The sequence below is a fragment of the Aptenodytes patagonicus genome, chromosome 5 (genome assembly GCF_965638725.1).
Source record: "Aptenodytes patagonicus chromosome 5, bAptPat1.pri.cur, whole genome shotgun sequence".
In the NCBI taxonomy this organism is placed as follows: Eukaryota; Metazoa; Chordata; class Aves; order Sphenisciformes; family Spheniscidae; genus Aptenodytes; species Aptenodytes patagonicus.
The window spans coordinates 24,020,637-24,043,032 of NC_134953.1; the positions used below are offsets into that span (position 1 = coordinate 24,020,637).

The 22,396-nt window shown below is 40.7% G+C and overlaps 1 protein-coding gene and 1 long non-coding RNA gene across 4 annotated transcripts in view; one reads left to right on the top strand and one right to left on the bottom strand.

Annotated features, from left to right (window-relative positions):
* Positions 1-6: 6 nt before the first annotated feature.
* On the bottom strand, positions 7-3,743 carry LOC143160840 (uncharacterized). 2 transcript variants are annotated; one of them, XR_012995444.1, is made up of 4 exons: positions 3,679-3,743; positions 2,611-2,712; positions 2,051-2,189; positions 7-1,502 (listed from the first exon to the last, which is right to left on the bottom strand). It is a non-coding gene; the product is annotated as an uncharacterized LOC143160840 (long non-coding RNA). The 2 variants fall into 2 exon arrangements; XR_012995443.1 differs by lacking the exon at positions 3,679-3,743 and adding an exon at positions 3,276-3,388.
* FHIP2A (FHF complex subunit HOOK interacting protein 2A) overlaps positions 3,735-22,396 on the top strand; it is a 32,984-nt gene continuing 14,322 nt past the window's right edge. The window contains exons 1-8 of one of the 2 annotated variants that reach the window (XM_076339074.1): positions 3,735-3,796; positions 11,889-11,967; positions 13,774-13,943; positions 16,107-16,211; positions 16,541-16,663; positions 19,205-19,243; positions 21,020-21,319; positions 22,187-22,383. In XM_076339074.1, coding sequence (XP_076195189.1) covers positions 3,752-3,796; positions 11,889-11,967; positions 13,774-13,943; positions 16,107-16,211; positions 16,541-16,663; positions 19,205-19,243; positions 21,020-21,319; positions 22,187-22,383 — 1,058 coding nt within the window. In that variant the 5' untranslated portion in view covers positions 3,735-3,751. The remainder of the gene's footprint in view (positions 3,797-11,888; positions 11,968-13,773; positions 13,944-16,106; positions 16,212-16,540; positions 16,664-19,204; positions 19,244-21,019; positions 21,320-22,186; positions 22,384-22,396) is intronic. The other variant, XM_076339075.1, reaches the window with a different exon arrangement.

The following is a 22,396-nucleotide window of genomic DNA, read 5'->3' on the forward strand; positions in this document are numbered from 1 at the left end:
ATACTGAGCCACTAACACTTAATTCTTTATTTCATCCAAGTAGTCACTGAAAACATGAATGTCAATCTGGTTATTATAAACACAATAAATTCCTGCGCAGAATAAAAACAGATTTTACACATAGCTCTACTAGCATGTTTTCATTCTGGGGTACAAAAATGAGGATTTGGATTACCTTCCAAATCCTCAACCTCTCTGAAGCAAAAGTCCAGACTGCAGGACATTCTTCTGTAATGTAGACAAATACATCCACTAGAGACTGGCCTGGTGCCATCAATCTAAATAGCAGAGATTTTCAGATAGAAAGGCTAGCACATTATCTCACTGTCTCACTCCATTTAAATTTATTTAATCTAGACAATTTCATTAATTTGTAAGAAGGAGAAAAGTTCCCAAAAGCTCTATCAATTAAAATAGCCTCGCTTTCAAGCTGTGTCTTAACTCACATTCAAGCAAAACGCTCACTCACCCCAAAAAAAGAACTACCTTGCCAAAAAAAGCCCCAACCCCAAGCCAGAAGAACTCTGCTCTCAAGAGTATTACAATAGGTAGTAATACTTGTGTTTATTTCAGTAGAAACAACATCAGGCATGAGCAGGTGAAGATGTATTGTTGCATATGACATGACATTGGTAGCCTGTCCATAACTGAGTCATCTCCAATTGAATTATCACCAATGAGAACAAGAAGTATCCAAACAGAATGTAACCTCAGCTGAGTTCTTTTGCACTGACACTGGTGAAATAATTTTTCCATTAGTTTCCAGTGATTTGCATTATTACCGGTCTGCCAGTATTTATCTAATATTCCCAGCAGTGAGAAATACCTCCATAAACTTGAGAAATTTGAGACTACTTTAAAAGAGCATAAAAACCCCGTATCTACAATTTGCAACGTGTATAAGCACCACAGACTGGGTTCTGCAGTATGGCTACAAATTCAAGCTCAATATATTGGTAAGTAAATGCAAGGTTATTTGCAGAGACTCAATTTGTTTAATAAGCTTAGGGATAATCGTATAATTGTAGTATTTTCTTTGTTTCCTTTACTGCAAGGCATTTCATATTGAGGAGTCCTAATAAGTCACTCTTACAACCAAAACCTGAATTCCAAACACATTTAAATGTTCTGTTTAAAAAAAATGGTTTTATATACATCAGGCACTCTTAGAATAACAAGAGGCCCTCAAGCATTAGAAAAGCTTTACCTCACCATCTGTGAAGAGGTGACTTATGATTTCATAAATTGTGAAGTACACTTAGGAATACTCCAACTGTTATAAAACTGTCTCCTTTTATATCTTCATGACACCTTACTGTTTCTTTATTCATTCTGCTGCTCAGAGATGGGAAGGCCCAGACACACCCAAAAGACATTTTTGCAAAAACAAATGTATTGCAAAGAGCATTTTAAATTACCATGTTCTCTTAGACACCTTAATCAAGCACGTGTGCCTTAAATCCACATTTTCTTCAGGAACGATGCAGGCTCCAAAACGGTATCTATGGTGAGAGAATGGGAAGGTCCCCATTAACATGATAAACGCCCTCACATTGATGGGAGAAAAGCTGTACCACTACTCAGCCCACTTGCTGACAACATTTTTGCATTCAAACCTACAACTCGTCATTTGTTTTTCTTTTTTTTAATGAAAGCAATACAAACCTGCAATACAAACCATATAAGCAGGCTGGATGTAGCCCCTGAACTGTACTTATAATATATATGTGTTTACATATAAAAATATACATTAAAAATTATTTGGATGTATTGCAAAACTATAGTAGACACCACTTAAATTCATCTGAAGAAGGGTTTGCCTCCTTTGCACACTGTAAAAGTCGAATAGAACTCTTTATGTTAAATCATCGAAGATAGGCACCTTCCAAACGCAGCATCCATCCAGTTAATAATTACCTAAACACAGAGATGGTACATATGCTTCATCATATGACTACCCACATAGAAAATCTACATTTCCTAAGAACATCTATAGAATATAACTTGACAAACCCACAATAAGCAGATTTTAAAAAAAAAACATAATTACCTTTTAAACTTATGATATTTGCTATGTCTGGATTTTGAGAAGGAAATAGCTAGCTCTGCTCCTGAGCCACTTCAGCAAAGGTGTCCACATAGAACTAATATTTACTTCCATACAGTACTTGGACTGTAGCTCTCCATGCCTGCAAAGCATGGAGGTAGTAACAACAATCAGTACAGCAGAATCATTAGTAAGACTTCATCACAAGATCAACAGTCATAGTCAGACTTCCCAGATGACACAATTTAAAACACAGTGGTTAAATAGTAGTTTTGTCCTGTCATTTGATTTGTCTCTCTCTGCTTGCTCCTAGCATATGAGGAAGTTGGTGTTCATTCATCTCCAAAAATTAATGAGAAAATTTTTCTCCATTTGGTATTACAGGTTCTCTTCCCTTTCCCATACTGGTCCGTCACCTTCCCAACATTTCACTCTGCTCCCCCAGCGCCAAATCAATCCTGTTCCCCTACTTTTTGCCCAGCGCCCAAACACTATCCCATGAATTGCAGCTGTTCCCAACCGCCCACCAGCTATATCTATAACCTCTGCTCACCCCACCTTACCTCTGCTTTTCCTGCAGCACAGGAAAATGGAAGGGATGATCTTTTTCTCTGAAGTATTTGGCTTGGAGGTGAAGTAAAGCCCCCTTTGTCTCCTTCAAAGCTCTGGGGAAAAAAAAACAGCAGTGAAACAGGTAACATGCACTGCCACAAGCCCTCTCATGCTGTGGTACACTGCAAGCCCTAGAAGGACCACAGTCAGCCAGGACCATGCCACCAGCCCCACTGGCCTCTCACCCAGCAGCAAGATGTCACTGACTTTCTGAGCTTATCACCCTTACGCTGTTTTGTGGAGAGCTGGGCATTTCAATGTTTCCCAGAGGACCTCACAGTCCCTGCAGACGGTGACAGATCCCAACTGTCCCAGCAGACAGCACGCCAGGCCTTCGGCCACCCATGCCAGAACTGCTCCTTATCTGCAGCATGCTGGCAGATGTGAGTGGAGGCCATGGTCTCCCAGCCCTCACGAAGCACAGCAGCACATGTAGACCCAGAGACCTTTGTCGGAGCCTGATGGCAGGCCCCTGGGCACGGAGACAGCAGGGGTGGGCGCCCCTTCCCCCTCACCTCCCTGCCCGGGCATTGCCCGCAGAGGCGGGGGGCTGGCTCGGGGCACCCAGAACCCATTGCCCGCTCCCACCCCTGGCAGTGTCCCACACTGTCCGCACCCTGGGGGCTGGCAGAGGGTCCCTGCCCTGGGCAGGCCCGGTACAGGCGGCCCGGTTCGATCGACAATGCCGGGAGTCCGGCCAGCGGCGTCCCCGCCCGGGCGGGAGGACAGCGCTCTCGGCTGCCCAGGCCCACGGCGCCCGGGCCAGGCCGCCCCGGGCGGAGCGGGGCGGGCTGGGCCGGGTCGGGCCGCCCGGCCGGGCCTCCCCGAGGCGCGGCTGGCTGCGTGCAGGGGGTGGCGGCCCCTGCAGGCCGCGCCGGGGCGGACACAGGGAGCCTCGGCAGCCGGCGCTGCAGCCCGGCGGTGTCAGTGCCACGGTGTCCGCCGGGGAGCGAGAGGCAGAGCCGGCGGCCGCCCGCCCGCCCGATCCCCGCGGCCAGGCCCCCGCATGCAGCCCTCACCCTGGAGCGGCGGCGGCGGATCGAGGAGCTCTCGCGGTCCTCCCGGCAGCGGCTGCTCCAGTCGCGGGACAGGATGTTCTCCAAGTTCACCTCCATCCTGCAGCACGCCGTGGAGGCGGTAAGGCCGCCGGCGGGCCCGGCCACGCCGCGCCGGGGATGCAAGCCGGCCTAGCCGCCGAGCGGAGCGGCGCGGGGCAGGGGGCTCGGCCCGCTCCCTAAGCGCGGCGCCCCTTCCCCGCCGCCTCCCCGCCTCCCCTGGGGCCTGCTGCCGAGGCAGGGCTGGCGGCGAGGGGCCCCGCCGGCATATCCGCCGGCAGCCGCGGCCCTGCCGATCGCGGCTTTCCCCTGCCGCGGGGCAGGGAGGCGGAGGCCGAGCTGCCCGGGCGGGTCACGGCCAGCGGCGGGCCCCGAGCGGTGCTCGGGAAGGGAGCGAATTGCCCCAGCGCGGGCCGCAGCCAGCCAGGACTGTCGACAGCCGGAGATGCTGGGAGCAGAGGGAGCGGCTGCTGCCCGGGGCTCCGCGGCGGGCCCGGGCGGCCCCAGCACAGCCCCTTCGGGCAGCGGGAGCAGCCTCCGGGCTGTCACCGCCGGTAACGTGCCTTCCTGGTAGGCCCCGGTGCCCCGCGCCGGGCGTGAGGGCAGCCCTTACCCGGCCCGGCCGTGCCGGCTGCTTTCTGCGAAACAAATAAGGAAGGGGGTGAATTCAGGAAACCCCTCAGGATTTTCTTCTTGTCGTGGCCAGCAGACAACAGTCACCGTCTCCGGTGCTTTTGTGTGACGTTGTCACTTCCAAACCGACGTTTTCATCCCTGGTTTCTTTTTTAATTGGGTAGGGTGGAAAGGGAGGCCGAGAGGACCTGGGGTTGTGTGTGTTCAGTTAGGTTTCATCATGGAGCCTCACACAGCTGTGCCCATCGCCACGCTGGGGAGAGGAAAGCAGCAGGGCCTATTTCTGAAGCTGCCATTTCTATAGGCCGCGTTCAGCTGCCTGCTTATCAGGACTCGATTATTGTCTACACGATTTATTTTTGTTTGCTTTTTGCTGAGGTGGGATCCTGGTAGTAATGTCTCTGGCTTTCAGCACCTTTCTCAGTAAGCTGACACACCTACGAGACTGAGTGCATCTTTGGTTAGGTGCTAAAAACTGGCAGTGAAATACTGCTGGAAGTGAAGGCAGAAAGTGTTGAAGGAAAATGGTTCAAATGGTTGAAAAAAGAGCCTACACGCCAAATCCTACCTCATGTGAGGGGCACCCTTTGTGCATTAATGTATGCCTCGATGCTGCAGATACTGAAGCATATGCTTGATTTTATGTGTGCCTGTAGTTCTGCAGTCTTTAGCCGGACTATTCAGGTTTTAAAGTTAAGCATGTATTAATTAATTGCAGGTTCCCAGCTTGCTTTTTTAGTGGTAGAGTGGCAATTGGAAAGAAATCTTTTAAATAATAATGAAACGACTTACTTGAAAACTCTCTATGACCACATATTAATGCCCTCAATAGACAGTGCTTTCATTGGAGGAGAAACAGAAATTAGTGGCTGCCTGACTAAAGAAATCTTGTTATGGTGAGCTGTGCCACAGTTTGAATAAGAGTGGATGACTGAGAGATGCAGGAGGGGAGGAGAAGTTATTCCTTCAGGCCTACCGATTCAAGATACCTCATAAAAGTTATGCCTAGAAGAACGTTTTCATTATTGATGTGTACAAAAAATAAACAAAAAGAACTGCATTTATTTGAGATCCATAAAAAACTAGGAAAAATGAGTGAGTTGAATGGAAAAGGAGAAAAGTAGAGATAGTAGGGACTAGATCTTTTTTTAAATTAAAAAAAAAAAACAAACCAAAACCGGAAACAGATTGATAACATCATTTTGCAAGTGACTGCTGTCAAACAACATGCTATATGTCCTTGCTGAGCTCTGGTGTCCCTTTTAGAATTGCCTCATCCTGCTAACACCACTGTGATGGATCTCCTGATAATAAATACTGCACTGAATTGCATTTACAGGGTTGTGACAAATACTGAGCACCACATGCTAGGAATGAAACATGGAATCACAAAAGCAAGAGGATGTTAAGAATGTTTCTTACTTTATCTAGGAAATTTGACCTGCTGATTCAAAGACAGAACTGAGAAATAGAAACTTTTAACCAGTTTTGGGGCTGTATGTGACTTTAAATTGTTGTTTCGTTCTCTCTTTAACAAAAGCACGTGGGCTACTTAGCTTTGCTACTCTGAAAATGAAAACTGGTGTAAATTCTAAATATTAGATAAATCCACCTTGATGCTGCCTGCTGTTTTCAGAACCTAGAGAATTCGGAGCATCATTTTTACTTGCTGTTATTGCTGCGGAGCAAGTATAGCTTGTGCAGACTCAAGTAGACTCTGTTTCAGCCCTGAATATCAGCAACAGAACTAGTAACTAAGATATAAATTCTCAAAGGTTTTGGGTGCCTACCTCACAGAGGAATTCAGTTGCAGCTGAACAGTTTTCAGCTGAGCTGGACACTTAAATATACTTGAAGTGCCTACACTTAGCTTTCATTGGTAGGTCTATTTTAAATTAGAATTGTTTGAGTAGCCCTTCTCCCTTGTCGTTTCTCCTGCACATCACTTATATAATGCTCCTGTCCTGCCTCAGGGCCTGCAGGCCTGCAGACTTCAGAGAGATGCATTTAAATAGTAAGAGTTCCTATGTTACTAGATAATCGTTGTTATCTTACCCTCAATATGCCATCTCTCTGAACGATGATAGTCTAATACACATAGGAGTATTTGCCTTTCACTTGTTGTGAGTGTACCACTCTAATTGCCTTCATGACAGGACTGTGATGAGGCAAACATAAGGGACCAGTTGCTTTTTATTAAGACTTTTTCGTACCTTGAATAACTCAAAACTTTGTCTTTTCTGCCTAAATTGTCCAAGTGTGTGAAATCATATTCCTGATTTTCATTATAACTGAATCCTAATTTTTGCCACCTCTTATCATGTGTCAATCCTGCCAGTATTTTAGATATTTTTGCCCTTTCTGGATTTCTCCGCAGCATCCAAATGAGCAAGCACCACTGTGGTATCATCGTAACAGAGCATCCTTAAATTGGGTTGGGTGGGTTGGTGAGAATGGTGGAGGGGACTGTAGTCTTTGTTCTGTTACCTTACTTCAGGGCAGAATAGAAATGTTGTTGCTTTATGGGGCTAATGTTAATGAATCTGTGACAGTTTATATATGGCTTGTCCCCAAGATGTTTTCTCTTTGCTATGCATTTCTGATATACTTTTATCCCAAGTGTATTCCAGGAGTGCTACATTCCCAGCAACATACAAAATGTAGTGTACAATAACAAAGCAGCAAGTTAGACTTATTTTTTCTCTTATCTTGTGCTCTTCACTCATGTTTCCCTAGACAAAATAGCTTGTCTGTAAAGTGGTCACTCAGTGTTCAAAGGACTTTCGTTTGTGTTTGATTTGGGCTTTCGGGAGATGTTTCATCTTAATAGTCAACTTAAAAGGATGTTTTTGAGCTGTGTACCTTGAGCAGGAAAAATATGATTTTGGTTGTTTTGAATTTTGCAATTTGCTGTCAAACAACATTATTTGTATCACTCTCTTGGTATCTGGGAGTGAATTTAGATTTTGGTGTCTGCTGCACATTTTTGGCACCCCTCTCTGCCAACCTATTATTCCACTGTATCTCTTGCACTGGTACCTTAATATGCTTTTAAGTAGCTTCTTTTCTGTTCATGTTTTGAGGCAAAACTGAGCTTTGAAAGAAACTGAGTCACTTGCTACAGGTACTGCTCCAAAATCATTAACTGCATAACTGCTCAGAACAAGATTTATTCTTCTTGAACCCACTTTATTTGATGTAATGACCTCACATTACTGATTGTTTTAATGTTGTGCTGCTATTAACAAATTATGATGACAAACTTTAATGCATGGCTTGCAAGCATGTGCAGTCTTAATTATATGGGAAAGCAGTGACCATTATAAACTCTGCATTCATCAACTGAAGAAATAAAGTAAACCTTCAAGTATTAGTCCTTTTTCAGAATTTTCCCTCAGGGCAAACAGTCACACTAGTAAAGTAGTAAGATAGTAAGATCAAAGAAAAACATCGAGTGACTGCTGTAGTTTTCCTTGTTTCAGTCAGGGGAGTGTGCATGCATGTCCCTTTTGTTTCTCTTTGACCCAGTTTCTGCTTTCTTTTTCACTCTGACATCTGACCAGACAGTACCTGTTATTCTTTTATACAGTGTTTTCTTTACTTTGTGAACTTGTCCAAAAGATATTGAGGGGTATCACCATCTTCCGTTGTTTCCATTCTTTTCAGTACTGAATTACACTTCTGAAAAGCATCCATGAAAAATATTACAATTGATTTTTACATGCACAAAGGAACTGCTGTTAAATACTGAATATTTATAGCTTTCTTTCCTCTTTACTTTTTTTTTTTCCTGCCTAAACACAAATTCTATATACTTTTGAAAACTAGGTGGAATTGTATTTTGGACGGATTTTATAATGAGCAGACTATAGTTCTGGTCAAAGATCTCCTGAGAACAGCACTTTTCCTGGAAGGAGTGGGGTTCAATCATTAGTAATGTATTGTCACCAGAATGATAAGGCAGCATGTGTTAAGTTTAGGTCATAAATGAGAACACTGACTTGTTCGCTCCCAGGAAGCTTGAATTCTGGAGCTGGGGACCAGATGGAAGAGCTAATCAATGTCTGCTCAAATGGGCTGCTTTTTAGTAGTGTTCAGTGAGTTTTGGCTATTTGATATACCAACACCTACACTGCAATCTTTAAGATGTTGGGTTTTTTTCCCCAAAGGAGGAGAACTTCACTTTCAGATTAGGAATCGATAGCTCAAAATTGGTAAGAACATACGTAATTACATCAAAATTAATTAATATAACTGTGAGAAATAACTGCACTTTTAAAGTCATTCCTTCAAATTAGACAAATAGCAGGAATTAATGGCCTTCACAATGAATTTTGTTTTGCTCCAGAATCTTTACACAAGTATGTGTACTTTTACAAGAGAGTGATTATTCAGATTGGCAACTGTAACATATATTTCATCTCAGCTGGTAGTTAATAATTCATCCTAAAATAGAAACTACAACTTCACCATAGAATTACCTGTCCTAGTAGGGTTAAAGGATGTCAACCACATGTTTGGGAGCTTACATTTTTCTAATGCTTTCCAGTGCTGGGCTTTGTTTGTATATAAGCTGGTATCTTAGTCTTGGTCTTTACCTTGATTTTGTGTCTGAGTAACTAAGTTAAGAGGGTTGGGGTTTTTTTTCATTTTTTGTCAGTAAAACACTTCTCTCGGAACAATTCATAGCGTTGCTGGAGTTAGATCTCTGTTAAATATTCCCTGGAATAGCTGTGCTGTAAAAAGCAGATTTATACTAGGTCCATCTGCAGTGGGAAGAGGAATTTGGGGGTGGGAGTATTTGGGGCTGTGGATACTTTAACTGAACAAGTAAAGAAATTTGATTTTTCTATATTGTTAGGAGTTGCTGAGTCTGATAGTCCATTGCAGGCGAAGCTGCCACAGCCAGGTCCATTTGGTGGCAAGGTTGATCATATGTTCCCAATAGGCATGCATGTACACACATGCATAGGTGCATACATGTGCTAATGGTATCTCTGTTTGGTATCTCTGTCTTGCAGTCCTTGATCAGAGAAGACTCTGTGAAATCACCGAGTATTTTAATTTAAAAGGGCAGGACCTGTCCCTGAATTACCTTTTCACCTCTGAGAGGAGTCCCTGGAGGCATTTGTTGGGAAGGAGAATGTCTGTATCCACAGTTCTCTCCCGCAGCGGATAAATTATTGACAGTGCTGAGAAGTGAAATCCTTTTCCTGGCACTGCTCAGGGGCACTAAATTCATCTCGAGACAGATAAAACTAGAAGACGTGGAGAGGAAAATCACATCAGTCAAGGATAAATCTTTAATGTTATCTATCATGTGTTACTTTGGAAATAGAGTGGTCTGAAAGGCTGGGTATTCCTCAAAAGTGGTCTCTGTGCCATTCATCAGCCAGAGTTGAGTTTTTGGTATAGTTCTATTACAGAAAGATGCAAAATGATCATTACATTGCTTGAAATACACATCTACAGCAGCAAGTGTGACATACGAAGCATGATACGAAATATCGTGTGCTCAGTCTTCAGTTTGTTCAGTTATTCTTCTGAATTTGAATACACTAGTAAACTTCATAGTAAAATAAACTAGTTTTGGCCAGTGTGCAGTGTCCTGATATTTATTCTGTGGTAGCTGGTGTGCTAAAGTGCTACTCTCAGTGCCCAGCCATGGAAGTATGGAAGACTTAATGAGTCCACAGACTGCCAGGGAATGGATAAGCAATGTCAGTTTGATTTCGTAGTTGCCATTTGTGAGGGCACATTTCCACACAGGATGCAGGCGTAGATAGTTGCCAAGCGCCACTACTTTTTTAAAGTCTTGCATTTCAAAGTCCTGTGTGCAAAGGGTCATTAACAATTAGCATTCCACTTTCTTATCATGGCAGGGCATGCTGTTCGTATACTGGGCTTTACGTCTTTACCGAGATAAATTTAACTGTCATTAAATTAAAGGAAAAGACTGATGTGGAAAACTTCCAAGGCTTTTTCAAAGAGACCAACACTACCCAGTGAAGAGTATACATGTCTGAGCCCTGTGCTTCTGTTTTCCCAAGAACTGAGGCAACTCAGCACTTCTTAGGCCCTACGAGGAGACACTAGAGGAATTCAGAGTTATTAATCTCAAATGTGGTATCTGTAGCTTCTGGGGTGAAAACTTCTACTGTGAGGGTGACTGAGCCCTGGCACAGGTTCCCGGAGAGGTGGTGGAATTTCCATCCTTTGAGATACTCAAAAGCCATCTGGACACGGTCCTGGGCAACCGGCTCTAAGTGGCCGTGCTTGAGCAGGGGGGTTGAACCAGATGACCTCCAGAGGTCCCTTCCAACCTCAGCCGCGCTGTGATTCTGTGAAGGACTGGACTCCATAGCTTGTCAGGAAGGTTCAACTCCTTATCCTTCCAAAACGGACACACCAGCTTATACGTGGAATTCTTTTTGTTTGCCCACAGGTGTCATTGCTACCATCGTGTCAAGTGATAATCCTTTATTTCAGGGTTGCTTATAAAAGAGTGACTTGAGGACTTGATTGTCAAAAAAAGGCCCCAAGCAAGTAGGATTGTGCCTCAGGAACAACAGACCCTCATATGATCTGTTGACTGGTGGTGGTTTTCCCTATAGGATTCCTGATTTTACCAGCACTGAACATTTTATATTGTGTTCACAAATTCAGTGTTTGCCTCAAATCTCACTTTGGAGAGCAGAGTGGTAAAATGATCGTAGTCCTTCTTTTTTTCACATGCTGCCGGTGGTGTAGCAGTTGTTTGTGCCTGTGGTGTAATGGGCCGCAGGGGCTGGGCACCCAGTTCTCAAGCTCAGTGAGGAAGGAGCAGTACTGATGTTGACTGGGTGGGAGGCTGCGTTTCATTCTTGCAGCATGTTATTCCTGGATGCTAGTCATGCCCAACTGGCCATCCCAAATTCCTCCAGAAAAGAAGAAACTTCCTTTTCTTTCAGAAATGAAATAAGAAATGTATTTGTTAAAAAAAAAGAACCTGTCAAGCTCTGGGGATGGGCCTGATGTGCAAAAAAAAAGAAACAAAGATCTTCTAAAAGTTGTGGTTAACAGGAAAAAAAGGCATGGCAAAAACTGTATGAAGCAGCTAATCGGTATTTTTAAGGGAGCAGAGGGAGAGAGGAGGACAGAGCGTACAGAAAGGGAAGATGGCATCAAGAGCAGATGTAAAAGAATATGTTTTTTTCCTACGGGACAAAACTCTGAGATCTAAACAGTTCAAACCTACGTTTCTAGTGTTGCTTTGCTGTATGAGCAATTGCTTTTGTTGCTTCAACTAGGTTGTCTGGTCATCGAGACATGACAGAGATTATTACTGACGTTCACAAGCTAGGCAGTATGACATTGGGCTTATGCCATGAATAACGTAGGTAGTCCTTGTTAAAGGTAAAAGAGCACAGAGTAGGAATTGTAGCACTAGTCTGCAGCAGTTTATTTCCAAGTGTAAGATAAAATTCAACTTAATCTCTGAGGAAATATGTTTATTTCATTCCTAACTGATTTTTGTTTGTTGTGGTTTTTTTTCCCCATAGCTCGCACCTTCCCTTCCATTACAAGAAGATTTTGTTTACCACTGGAAAGCAATCACCCATTACTACATAGAGACGTCAGGTAAAATAAGAAAACATTCTGGTTTTGTCTCTTTATTGTGAAAACTAGAATTCCCAATTTCAGTGTTATTAAGAAGTAAGGATTAAGAAATACTAAAATGAGTCATGTCTTTTGTCAAAATACCAACAATAATAATAATTAAAAATATCGTGTACCTCCATTCATCCCTTAAAAAGTAGGCATGAAAAACAATCAAGGGAAGGTCTTCTTTCCTGAGTACCATGTAGAGAATTGTACCTTTTCACGTCCGACCCAATTTCTGTCTGCACATACTCTGTTTAATCTAAACAGACAACTACAGAAGTGTAGTCCCTGCTGTTAACCTTTTTATTGTTTTGCATCAGGGATTTTCTTTTTCTTTCCAAGATTTGAACAAAAGTAATTTTGTGGTCATAGATTTTACCAGACATATCTGAATTCTATGTGCTCAGTATTAGGTATTTTTTCTTTAGTGTCTTATCTCCATGAAAGGTATTTTGATAACATAGCTCTGAAAAGTGAATTTGTGAGCAGATTTGGAACACATTTTGTTAAAACTTACCCAGACCTTATTCTGCTCTTCTAAAAAATGGGTATTCTCATGAAATATGGCTGTAGATGCTTTTTCTTAAACTTTTCCCTGGTTTCCTACAACAGTTATGCAACATTTAGATTTTTCATTTTTGGTCCTGGTTATTAAACTATTAAGTTTTAAAAGTGAATGTTACCATGCCTTCCTCAAGCTTATTAGCTCTGCATTTCTGCTAGAGTAGCTATTGAATCTGTGTTTGTTTCTGGAACTGGTGATCTTGTTTATATCAATATTTACTCTTACAAGCTGAAACTCGACCCTTGGTTCTAAATACCCATCTTTTGGAACACTATGTGATGTTTCCTAAGGTAGAAGTGACAGGGTGGTAGGGGAAAACTGATACCTGCACTTATGTGGTGCAGAATAAAAGCTGACCTCTCTCCCAGACTTTCAGAAAGTCTTGTGAAAAGTTTCCACTCAGTGGATATATTTCTGTCCTCTGCAGTAGAGCAGAACTATGCCTAGGAAACTCAAGCAAAACACTCTAGGCTAACTGGAGGTTGTGGTAGAGACCGAAATCACTTTGATATAGCAGTTTTCCTTTGTGATCTTGTTGCCATTTGCATGCAAGTGACAGTTCTTTTTAGATTATTGCATAAGAAGTAGTAACCATTTCCCTAGTGGGATATTTGTTCAAGTAGCATTTAGCTGAAAAACATAAAAAGGAAAATCTCCACATGTGGACGTGCTCTACAACATGTTAATGCCAACTCCCACTGCCAATGGCATAAATCCACAACTGTTTCATGACTTTAGTATAATGAAATCAGTCTTACCCTTTCCTTCATAAAGTTTGACAGAATGCTATCTTAATGCAGAAAGTATAAAAGACAAATCTAAAAACTTCTGAAGAATAAACAGCACAGAGTTTAGGTTTTCTTTGTTGTTATCATCAGAAAAAACATTTATTTAGTTATCTAGTTTGTAAAGGAACTGATCAGCTGCAAATTAAGCTGATCTTAGAGGCTGTTTGTAGATTTCAGAATACTATGTGAAGAGTCAAAGAGGAAGTTAATCAAGACAGGGTGGATACTAACCGGAAGATTGAGAGTTGAACCTTTCTCTCTCTAAGCTTGGTTTCTGGCTGTAAAAGTTTTCCTTTTTGACTGTGTAATTAATGCATGTTTTGAAATTTGGCATTTCACCTTTTTCCCATTGCAAGATTAGATATCTGCCTAATGCATATTCCAAAACAATATTTTAATAATTCTTAATTGCACATCTCTTCTATTTAGATGACAAAGCTCCTGTGACTGATACCAACATTCCTTCTCACCTGGAACAGATGTTGGATATTCTAGTTCAAGAAGAAAATGAGAGGGAATCAGGCGAAACAGGACCGTGTATGGAATATTTGCTACATCACAAGATTTTGGAGACACTCTACACACTAGGAAAAGCTGATGTATGTACTTCTCAGCAGAGCAGATTATCTTTTGTGTGAGCTCCTAATTGTAATAGGGACTGAAGTTCTACAGTAGATGGTAGCGTGGGACACTGAACTCTAGCAAATAGCTGTTAGCTTATGTTAAAAATGTCTTTTTACAAGCGTGATCAAAGTGAGACAACCAGTGAGATGCTGACTAGGCAGAACACTGAGATTTGTTACTTACCACTCTGATAATATTGACTGTGAAGCTAGAAGTAGGAGAAACATTTTTCTTCAGTCTAGCATTTTTCTGGCTTCTACAAGACAGCATTATCCCTCTCTCTCCTTTCTTAAGTGTTGGGAGATTCTTGGGTGAAATGTGGTGTATTAAATACAGATTTTGTTTGATTTTTCTGAATGTGATGAGTTATTGCTCAGAAAGACTTCCATGTCAGAAAGCATTAATTTAAGCTGATCCCCAGACAGCTTTCACATCCGAGTCTTCGGTATGAATGCAGCCCTTGGCAATGTTGTCTGGTTCTTTTCATGTCTGGTTTGCGGCACAAGTGAAATTAGCTTCATGGTCTTGGTGCATTCTTGTTGATATCTTTCTTGGCAGACTTTTGAGGTGAAATGTATGGGGTTGGATGGATCACGGGGTGAACTAACTTGGCAGCCCTTGTGCTAGAACTTTTTGTATCATGGTACAGATGCAGTTAGGAAAGCATGGTGTGTGCTGTTCCAAGGATAAATGCAGCTCTCCATGGTTTCATTCTCAGTCAGCCTTTTACATGTTGTCGTGAGTTTTTAATCTGCTCAGTTTTACATATATAGACAATGTAGGGTACTAGCTGTCAGAGACTGGGATGTTCCTTGCTCTGGAAGGACCAGAGCTCTACAATTCTGGTTACTATACCAGCTGTCCTATGATCAGGCTAAGATACCTGATGTATTGAAAATACTTGCTCAGAAATACAACTCGTTCAGTAATCTATAAACTTTGTCAAGAAACCAAGATGAAATGGAGCCATATGTGAAGCGGGTAATTAGTAGCATGTTTCTAAGAGTTGAGAGAAGTCATTTTGCACTCATGCAAATATGCCTGTACAAGCAATTCTTGTACAGCCTGTCTTTATACTTTGCCACTTGTGAGTTGATACATCTGAAGCAAACACACAGTTCAGTGCTTGCAAGATGTTGCAAAGATCTGTTGCAAAAAGAATAATAGTCCTTCACAGCAATCCCTTAGACTTACTATATTATTGTAGATGCACCCTGATGGTACACATTTTGTCATTCTTTTCAACAGATTGCTTGACAACTCTTTGATAATTAGGGATTAATAATCTAGAGATAATTACCTTGGAAGGAGAACCAGCTTAGGCAGTTGTCATTCCTGGCTGTTGCCACCCATGCTCCATTCACCTGTGCAGTGAACAAGGTGAGGGAAATGATGTGGGTTAAAACTAACCTATGGAATAACAGCATTTATTAACATGGTAGAACACGTTAGAGTCAGGGGGGATTTAGCTAGAAACAAAGGTACATAAAGGACCATGAGCCATCAGATCTCATGGAGATAGGAAAGTACTTTCATGTGACATGGTGCATGAGGGACAGTAGAACATGGGTCTGGATGTGCCACAGATATTTGTGATTTATATTCTGCTGAATCTCGGGGAAAACAACGGCTTTCTCTTGTCCTGGAACATCTGTGCATTTATAAACAGTTTATCTATCTAAGGTCAATTGCTCATGAATTTAAAAAACGTTTTGTAGACATTAAGATGTTTATAGTTTATCAGCATATATTTGTATGTACCGACTCACTGAATTGCTGGGTTTTGTGGCACAGTACCGTAAAAGACAGCTGACCTGTAGCCAATTAATTCAGAGTTAATTTCCCCTTATCACTGTATTGATAGGGAATATTTCCTGGAAAGACTGGTAGAAGTCTTCACTAGAGCAATTAACTGAAAGTATGAATAGTTTGAAAAAGAAAACAGTAATGAGATGCAACATTTTTTGTTGATCTTTGTTAATATCGATAAAAGTAATGTGTTAACATGATGATTTTTTAAAAAATACTTCTGGATAAATTATTGCTGTTTAATCAGCCATTTTGAGTGACAAATTTGCATCTATGTTTCTCTCCGCATTTGTTACATTTTTGTTATTGTTCATCTGTTTTTGTTTCAGTGTCCTCCAGGAATGAAACAGCAAGTTTTGGCTTTTTATACAAAACTTCTTGGAAGAATACGGCAACCTCTTCTTCCCCACATAAATGTGCATAGGCCAGTGCAGGTACTCTTCAAATTTTAAGTGAACTATGTTTTTGTATGACAAGTTTCTCTTATTCTGCTGTAGCTAATGGTATCTTTAATTCTTCCATTGTTGAGTGAGTTAAAGAAACTGCTCGAGTGTAATATCAGTTTTAATGTATTGATGATTAAAGCCGTGAACTGCCACTGCAATGCAAGTCATAAGTAATAAATCTTGTTCATAGCGATCTAAATCTAGAGCAAATGTTCAAGTCAGTAGTATGTATATAGAAAAATAATTCAGTCCATCATTCCTAGAAAAAGCTCTAACTTACTCCCTGTCTTAATTGTTCACTTTTCTTTATGTGACAGAAATTAATCAGGCTGTGTGGTGAAGTTTTGGCAACACCAACAGAAAATGAAGAAATTCAGTTTCTCTGTATAGTATGTGCAAAGCTGAAACAGGATCCATACCTGGTCAACTTCTTCCTTGAGGTGAGTACATCAAATCAAAATTTTCCAGGTGTATTTACTGTGTCACTGGCAAAATCTAATAGAGAACTGGAGGTATCACATTGTGCTTCATAGCTTAGTTTTCATTCACTCTGTGATTTTTTTCTTACCATATTAGAAGTTTTGGGTTGTTTGGTTTTTTTGCTTCCAGAGACTTGATACATCTGATTATTTTTACTAGAATTTCATTCAGGGCTTCCAAATACACCTGCCTAAGGTCCTTATCCTTTGTAGTGAAGGTGCCTTTAGTGTAGGAATGTGAATTGTAATGTAGAACACTGTGTGAGGAGACCTTGGATTTCTTACGTTGTTTTGTCTTCAGCCCAGTAAAGACTAAGGGACAGATTGCACGGGCATTGAAACCTTGCAAGTTGCTAAGTGATCTGCAGGATTGGGCCCTTATTTGGTAGTGGCACATATGGTCTAGCTGCAGTGCCAGCTCACAATCTACAATATGACATTATTTTCTGTTTGTAAGAAAGCCAAATATCTTTAGTCCCTCTTCGAACTTAACATGTGGCATTGATGAAATCAGAGTGGGAGGAGAAAGAATTTCTAGACTGAGTTTCTGTTCCCATTTAGGAGCATATAAAAGTTTAACTTATAAAAGTCCATTTAGAAATGCTTCCTGCTCCCACTTTGATGTTTCTGTGGTGACACAGTATCTATTAAGCATGTGATACATAGGTGAAAAGATGTAGATATAGTGTCCTCTAGGAACATTTTACAAGCTTTCCGCAAACAAGATCTGTAACAGCAGAGGCTGTTAAACTGCAAAGATACATTATTTTCCATTGAGTATGTGAATATCACTTATAAGTCAGTAGTAAAGAATCCATCTTGAGTTTATTTTTACCTGAATTGAATACCACCCTGATTGCCATTGTACCCACTGTAGTTGTACAAGCAGTAGAAATGGTGTAAGGATTGAAAAGTTAGTGTTTAAACATTAGAAGCACTCAGAAGCAAACTACTGGATATATTACATGCAGAATATGGTAGAAATCCAAACCAGGATTACTTTTATGTCATTTATGTAAGTTGTATGGTTTGAAAAGAACCCTCTGAATGACTCTTACACTCAAATAATGCCCTTGAAATCAGACCTGAGAACCCAAATCGTAAGAACCACAAGTGTTTTGTCAGACATTAGTGTTCTACCCCAAAATAGCAAGATTACAATATTAAAAATCAGACATGGAAAACCAGATGATTCGAAATTTCAAAGAGGTCTCTAGTTTCACAAAATGCTGGCTATAGAGTTCAGGCAAGCTGAAGAACATTTCTTGTAGCTCCTGTTTCCTTCACAACATTATTCTAAATGCCATAGCCTAAGGCATATGTCTTCACAACTTCTGATAGTTATTTCCAGATAAGGTGTTTGGGGTGCAGAATTGTCCTTTATTATTATAGAATAGAATATTCTGGTTGTTCACATCTATGCCTCTTAGAGGTGCTATTGTTGTGACAATAGCTGTTTCTGACCTTCAAATGCATGAAAGGGTAAATTTACAGAATTCTGTGTGGCATTTATCTCTCAAATCTCCAACAGATATATACTGAAATGCAGATACATCTCTCCAAAGCAGTCTGTATCTGTTAGTTTTGCTTCCTTCTTTGACTTTTCCTGATCAGTTTCTACAGTATTTTATGAACATAAAAAACTATGTACAAACCCAGGGTTTCCTTTGTATGATTTCATATCAAATAGTTTGCTGACAGAATGCTGTTTATATTTTAGTAAAATGTTTCACCTGTATTGCTTAACCAATAAGGCTATATGGCATAACTGTATCTCTTGGGCAAGTTACTTTTGTTGTGGAAATAAGGACTGGAAGAACTGCATTCTACTTTTTTAAACCTTTAAAATCCATATACTAATTTTATTTTGGCTTTAATTTATTCTTTTCTTTAAACTGAGTTTTCCTTGTTCTTGTGTAGAGAGAAAGGACGTACATAGGAATGTTTGACTTATCATCACCTCTATCTCAGTCATTATTTTGTGCTAAACCTGTTACCTCATGTTTTTCCTTATTCATTTATTCCTTAGTTGCCCCATCTCATCTCGTCCCATCTTATGTGAGATACTCCTTGCAACTGATTGTTCCATGCAAAGGGACACTTGATTCTCTGTGTTTCAATTTCTGCTCTTGAGACCTTAAACAAGTTCTAATACAGTGTCTGCTAAAAAGTTGTATCTTCATTTTATAAAATGAACAATAGTTTCACTCTTCACTTCTACTTTCATTACTACAAATTACCAGCTTTATATTTCTCACCATGAATTAAGTAGAAATTCTCATTAGCTATGATATCACTTGATTTTTTCACTTTTTTTTTTTAATTTATCTGCTTAGACATGACATCATCCACCACAGATTTTGAAACTCTGATAGTCACATATCACGAAAATATGAAAATGGATTTTTATATCGTCTGCTCTCTGTTGATGCTGAATTCACATAGAGGAGTACTTTGTCTAGAAAGCATTGAATATCTGTTTTATGTAACCTTTTCTATTAGGTCATTCAGGATCCTGTTTTGCACCTTTACAGGAGGCAGGTGAGCAGCTAAGCTGCAGAATTGCATGATTAGACGATAGGAAGCTTAAATACAGGCAAAAACTCTGCCTATGTGTTGTTCAGTGTACAGACTGCTTTGTGTCACCTGCCAATGTAAGAGTAATGAGCAATGGACAAATTTCTAGGGGTATTTATACACTTATATATGTTAGGTCTTCTCATCAATGCTTTAGCTAAACAAACTATGTCCTTTCAAATGACAGAAGAGTCCAGACATGAGGTAATAGGCCAGTGTAAGATAAAATAGGTATTTTACAAAATATTATCTAATTTTTGAAAAAAGTAGCTTTTCTCTTTGGCAACCCTGCCTGCTATTTGAGAAGTGCCAGCAACAGTGTGTAATCCAGGACTGAAATGCAGTTCCAGCCTTTAGTTCTGCTTTATGTGCCAGGCTCATCATTGTGATTCAGATATTCCAGTGTATTGATAAAATATATGGGAGGATACTGGAGGACTTCAGAAGATTTAGGGATAGACAGACACGGTTCAGATAGACACGTTCTGGTTGCTTTGCAGCCTTATGCATTTCACACTGTAAAAAAACCCCATATGTTGAAGGAGTAATTTTTCTACTGTAGTCAAAAATCGTACTTACTTTATAGCATGCAGTGTGCTGCTTTTACCACTGGGTTGCCTCTCCAGGGAATTGATTGTATGAATGTATCACAACATTCAGTACAAATTCTCAACAAAGAATGCACATCAAGCATTCACAGCAGTTCTCTAGTTTGCTGCCTGAGACTGTCATGTAGTTAGTCCCAGCTGGTTTGTACGTACTAAACGCCATTAACCCCAAATGGTTGCCGTTTTAAATTATTAATGCTTGAGATATATTTGTAATAATTTTGGTGTTATCGTAGAGGAGGGAAACCATTTGGATTTATAATCTCACTACCGTACTCACTTGAAAAAATGTCTTGTGCTGAAGTCTAATTTATGGTTCTAATAAAGTATTATTCACCTGTGCGTATGCCAGAAGAACACTGAATTCTTGCCTTGCTGTGAGTTTCTTCTTGGTATCACAGAGCACAAATTTAAATGTCTTTTTATGTGCTGGGGACAGATTTATGGGAAGACAGATGGGTTGCTTGCTTTCAGGCTAAGTAGAGATGCTTTGTAGCTTCCGAGAAGGTTCTCTGTGATCTGTTATAGTATGTAGTGCCCAATGCTAACTTCTCATATCTTCTGTCCATTCAATCTAATCAACTTTTTCTTCATGAGAAACACAACTTGAGAGTACTCTGCTGTCATAAAACATGTTTTTTCCCCTTTCCTGTTGAAGATAAAATCTCAGGAAGTTTAGAAAGAGTTTAATTGTATGACTCCAACTGGAAACAGTGTTTCAGACATTAGATGAATTTCAGGCCTTGACCGGGAAAGGGATATTTTATAGTATGTGCTAAGGTCTAAAGGTGGACTCATAAGGTAAATGAGAAACTTCTGTCAAATAGTGGGCAAATCAAGTGAATGTGTGCCTTCAGTGGTGGAGAGAAAAAGATGCCATCTCTTCATAAATGGCATATTCAGCCTTGAAGCAAAATGGTACAGGGCTTAAGAGAAATTTAAGCAGATTAAAAAATGTTCTAGGTTTAAAAACTCCCACGCTCCCACAACCCATGACATTCTACATGGTTACTCTATCCAGCCTTGTAGAGAACTACTTCAAATGCTGATGTAAAACATTTGCTTTTAGTAAATTTCTGCTTCAAGATGAACAGTAATTTCAACCACGTAATTCCAACAAAATGATTTGCAGAGTAAGTTAAAAGCAATGGCTTCCAAAGGATCGGCAAGCATAATCACAGAAGACATGCTAAAAGGCCAAGACTCTTTGACAACAGACACAGGACAGCCCGTTCAACCTGAAGAAATACCTAGTGCTGCTGGAGCAGAGCAAATGGAGAAGGAAGGTGACCTCCCGCAACAGACGGATGATCTCTCTTTCAGTCTGGATGAACTAAATGTCACATCATCATCATCACCCGAGTCCTCCACTGTTTGTCCAAATCAAGACTATAATTTAGTGAATTCTCTACTAAACCTCACTAAAAGTCCCGTGAGTTGGTTTTTTTGTTCTGTTTAACGTGATAAAATGAAATAGTTTGGATGCTGTGTGAAGTGAGCAGAGGGAGTGAATATACATGTATGTACACACTGTATTTTAGCTATAAAAAGTAAAACGAGGTTTGTTTTGCAGGCAGCTTTTGTAAATTGGCAATTTTCTTTACCAATTCAGATTAAAGTAAAAATATTATTCTAGAAAATTAATATTCAGTTTGTTGATTGTAATGGAGGTGTTTTTTCAGCACTCTGTATAGGATGCCGCATGTTTCACAGACAAGATACATAGGATAATCGTTAGGTTAAATATACCACAAGAGAATATTTTAAAAACTACTTTCAATTGTACTGACTTAACCAAACCCACTTTTTCTGTAAAGGCACTGGGCTCTCTCTAGGGGTTTGATTTCTTTTAAAAACAACTGCTGTATGTTTAACCCAGCTCCATCCTCGAATTCATACTCAGATTCTTTCAGAAAACTTAGAGGAAGGTTGGGTAAGCCTGTAATTGCTACAGCAGTGTTGAGAGCAGAAAACCGAATCTAGCTATGTACCTTGTTATTGTTAAGTGATAGTTTACATTGTCTAATATCTTGGTCTTAAGCTGACCTGCAGCACTAGTTCTGTCAACCTGAAGATTGCAGTTGCATTCTTAGTATTTGACATGGATTCAGGTGAGATTCTTTATTTTGTACTATCCAAATTCAGTAGAAATAAATTGTAATCACTGGAAAGGCAACAAAAATAAATGCATTCACTCACTGTGGGGGAATGGAGAGGTTTTATTTGGGAGATGTTTGATTCTTGAGTTCAAGTGAGCTTCATTCACCCTCTGATTAATTCTTCCATGCCCTTCTGCCAGGACGGCCGGATAGCAGTGAAGGCCTGTGAAGGCCTCATGCTTTTGGTGAGTTTGCCAGAACCAGCAGCTGCCAAGTGCCTGACTCAAAGCACTTGTTTATGTGAACTGTTGACAGACAGGCTGGCCACCCTCTACAAAGCCCTGCCTCAGTCACTGGATCCCTTAGACATTGAAACAGTGGAGGCAATTAACTGGGGGTAAGAATTTTAT